The following is a 3,620-nucleotide window of genomic DNA, read 5'->3' on the forward strand; positions in this document are numbered from 1 at the left end:
GGGGGGGGGGGCCCGTGCCGCCTGTATCCTTTAATCAACCTTGGAGGTGGGGGGGGGACTTAACGAAGTCCTGGCTCGTTAAGTCTTCGCTGTGAGGAGAAAATGGGGGCTAGGTGCCCACACCCCCCCCAAATATTGTTATTTTGGGGTGGTTTTCAGCCTCCCCCCCCAATCGGTGGTGTTTTGGGGCTGTTTTCACCATCCCTCCAAGGAAAAAAATGCAGCCCAGCTGCTCGCAGCCGCCACCTTTCCGCCTTCGTTAGCAAAGCTTGGGGCGTAATTAAGCCAGAGAAGCTTCTAATTAGTGGTAATTAAGAAACTGGTTGACGTCAAGAGGATGAAATCCCGGTTTGGCGGGTCAGGCTGGATCAGGGTCAGGGAGCTGATGGGCGTCGGGTTATTAGTGGGGTGCTGGCCTTAATTATTAATCTGCTGATTAATAGCTGGTGCTAATTCGTTAGTGGATTTAATTGTGTCCCAGATTGGGGGGCGGGGGGGTGGTGGTGGTGAGAGACACCCCCAAATCTTGCGCCGTCACCTCTGTCCCTCTCTCCCTTGCGCCGCCGTCCTTCTGTTGGTCACCTTGGCCTCTGCGTCTCGTTAAGCGCCGACTCGTTAATTAACCCTTGGGGTAAAACTTGGGGAGGGGGAAGGGGTTGTGTGATTAAAAATGGGGGTGTTGTACCCCCTCCGGACCTTCCTGGAAGGGGTCTGTCCCCTGATGTGACCCGAAACCGCCGTCCCCGTCCCCTGGGGTGACAGTGGCAATTAAAAATACAAGCAGGGGACACTTATCACCGCGGTGTCACCTCGGCACGGGGGGGGGCGACACCCTCGCGGTGTCCCCTGGGGGTCCCTCACACCCCTCCCTCTGTCGTGACAGCTGCATTTTAGGGGCAGTTTCCCCCCTTTTTGGGGGTCTAGAATCATTCCGGAATGCGTTTGTCATTATCGCCCTCTCAAAGGGGACAAAAATTGGGGGCTGGGAGGGAGGGGACAAGGCTCGGGGGGGGACACATGGGGTTGTCACTGTTGTCCTAACCCCCCCCTCTCCTTTCTTCTCTCCTCCCCACCAGGGTTTTTCTGCCATGGGCTCGGGCCCCATCGACCCCAAGGAGCTCCTCAAGGGCTTGGACTGCTTCCTGGGCCGCGATGGCGAGGTCAAGAGCACGGAGGGCATCACCAAAATCTTCAAGTGAGTCCCCAAAACGTCCCCTCGTGTGTGTGTGTGTGTGTGTCCCGCCTTGAGCATCACCACAGTGTGACTGGGGCCGGGGGAGGTCCTGACGCTTCGTTTCTCGTTAACCAGCTTAATGAAGGACTCGCAGAAGATGGTGAGTCGCTGCATCTACCTGAACATCTTGCTGCAGACGCGGGCGCAGGAGATCCTGGCGAAGTAAGACCGGCGAGAAGGGGATCTGGGGGGGGTCCAGGCGAGCAGGAATTGGGGGACGCACCTCATCCCAACCTGATCCTGATGGATTTTCCCTTCTTTTTCTCCCAGATTTATCCGGATCGGGGGTTACAAGCTGCTCAACACGTGGCTCACCAGTTCCAAAGCCTCCAACAATGTCCCCTTCCTGCAGCAGATCCTCCTCACCCTGCAGCACCTGCCTCTCACCGTCGACCACCTCAAACAGGTCGGAGTGGCCTTCGTGTCCCCACCCCATGGTGGCTTCTGTCCCACCCCACTGGCTTTTGGGTCCCCACAGGGGACTTTAGTGTCTTCCCGGGGTCGCTTTTGGGTCCCTCCCACGTGGCTTTTGAGTTCCCAGGATTGCTTTTGTCTCTTTGGTGTTGCTTTTGGGTCCCTCCCAGGTGGCTTTTGAGTCCCCAGCGTCGCTTTTGGGTCCCTCCTGGGTGGCTTTTGAGTCCCCAGTGTCACTTTTGGGTCCCTCCTGGGTGGCATTTGAGTCCCCAGTGTCGCTTTTGGGTCCCTCCCGGGTGGCATTTGAGTCCCCAGCGTCGCTTTTGGGTCCCTCCCGGGTGGCTTGTGTCTTGGCCTGGTGGCTTTAAGGTTCCCCTGGGTGATTTTTGTGCCCCTTGGGTGGCTTTAGTCTCTCCTGTGTGACTTTTGCGTCTTTCCTGGGTGGCTTGTGTCTCCCCTAGTGGCATTTGGGTCCCCCCAGGTGGCTTTTGTCTCCTTGGTGGTGTTTTTGTGTCCCCCCAAGGTGGCTTTGGTCTTCCTTGGGTGACTTTAGTCCATCCTGGGTGGCTTTTGTGTCCCTCCTGGGTGGTTTATTTCTCACCTAGTGGCTTTTGTGTCCCCCCAGATGAATTTGTGACCCTCTTGGGTGGCTTTTGGGTCACAGCAGGTGGCTTTTGTGTGCCCCAAGCTGGCTTTTGGGTCCTTCCTGTGTATCTTGTGTTCCCCCGGGTGGCTTTTGTCTCCCTAGGTGGCTTTTGTGTCCCCCATGGTGGCTTTTAGATCCCTCCTGGGTGGCTTGTGTCCCTCCAGGTTGGCTTGTGTCTCACCTGGTGGCTTTTGGGTCCTTCCCAGCTTGCTTGTGTCCCTCTGGGGTGGCTTGTGTCTCACACGGTGGCTTTTGAGCTCCCCCGAGTGATCGTTGTAGCCCCCCAAGGTGGCTTTTGCATCCCCCTGGGTGACTTTTGTCCCCTCAGAGTGGCATTTGAGTCTCCCCAGGTGATTTTTGGGTCCCCTAAGGTGGCTTTTGTCCGTCCCCCCCCCCAGGGTGGTTTCTGCCCTCCTGCATGTTTTATCCTCACGCGCATCTCTCTCTTTTCCAGAACAACACAGCCAAGCTAGTGAAGCAGCTCAGCAAATCAAGCGATGATGAAGGTGAGCGTGCCCCCACGCCCCCTAAACCCCCCAAAACCCCCTGAATTCCTCCCAAAATCTCCCCTTTAACCCCTTCTCTCCCCGCAGAGCTGCGCCGCCTGGCCTCCATCCTCGTCAGCGACTGGATGGGCGTCATCCGCTCCCAGAGCAGCACCCAGCCGACCGGTGAGCCCCGCTGCTGCGCCCCCTCTTCTCCGCTCCCCCCTCAATCCAACACCAGCGTCTCACCTTCTTCCCCGTCTTTTTTTTTTGTTTCGCCAGAACGGGATAAAAAGAAGCGAAAAGAGGAAAACAAAAGCAAAACACCCGTCCAGGAGAAACCCCAAGAAGCCAAAAATGAGGCTAAAACCGAGGAGATGCCGGAGAAGAAGCGGGAGAAACCCAAATCCCTGCGGACCACCGCTCCCAGCCATGCCAAATTCCGCTCTACCGGTAATTCTTCCTCCATCCCGTGGGGCGACGGCAGGTTTTGGGGTTTTTTGGGAGTGAATTTGAGGGATTGTGGTCGCTTGTGGGGTGCTGCGAGGGGATGCACTAACGACGTTTCCCCCCCAACACCCCAAACCAGGGCTGGAAATGGAGACGCCTTCGTTAGCGCCCGTGAAGAAAATGAACTCTTCTTCGACCGTTGATAAATACAACCTAAAACCGATGCCCATAAAGAGGCAAAAGTGAGTCTGGGGGTGACTTATGGGGGTCTTGGAGGGGCTCAGACCCGCTCTTAGGGGGCTCGGGTCTGGTACTGGGGGCTGCTTTTGGGGGTTTGGGGCCTCTGAGGGGCTGGGAGAGGCTTTTGGGGGGGTCCAGCTGCTTTTGAGGA

At 57.1% G+C, this 3,620-nt stretch overlaps 1 protein-coding gene across 1 annotated transcript in view; it reads left to right on the forward strand.

The window, feature by feature from the left end:
- The first annotated feature begins 1,088 nt into the window (after positions 1-1,088).
- PPP1R10 (protein phosphatase 1, regulatory subunit 10) overlaps positions 1,089-3,620 on the forward strand; it is a 6,286-nt gene continuing 3,754 nt past the window's right edge. The window contains exons 1-7 of the mRNA XM_009885088.1: positions 1,089-1,195; positions 1,310-1,396; positions 1,505-1,640; positions 2,749-2,800; positions 2,888-2,965; positions 3,062-3,232; positions 3,369-3,471. Of these exons, the coding sequence (XP_009883390.1) occupies positions 1,089-1,195; positions 1,310-1,396; positions 1,505-1,640; positions 2,749-2,800; positions 2,888-2,965; positions 3,062-3,232; positions 3,369-3,471 (734 nt within the window). The remainder of the gene's footprint in view (positions 1,196-1,309; positions 1,397-1,504; positions 1,641-2,748; positions 2,801-2,887; positions 2,966-3,061; positions 3,233-3,368; positions 3,472-3,620) is intronic.

The sequence above is a fragment of the Charadrius vociferus genome, unplaced genomic scaffold (genome assembly GCF_000708025.1).
Source record: "Charadrius vociferus isolate BGI_N301 unplaced genomic scaffold, ASM70802v2 scaffold695, whole genome shotgun sequence".
Classification (NCBI taxonomy): Eukaryota; Metazoa; Chordata; class Aves; order Charadriiformes; family Charadriidae; genus Charadrius; species Charadrius vociferus.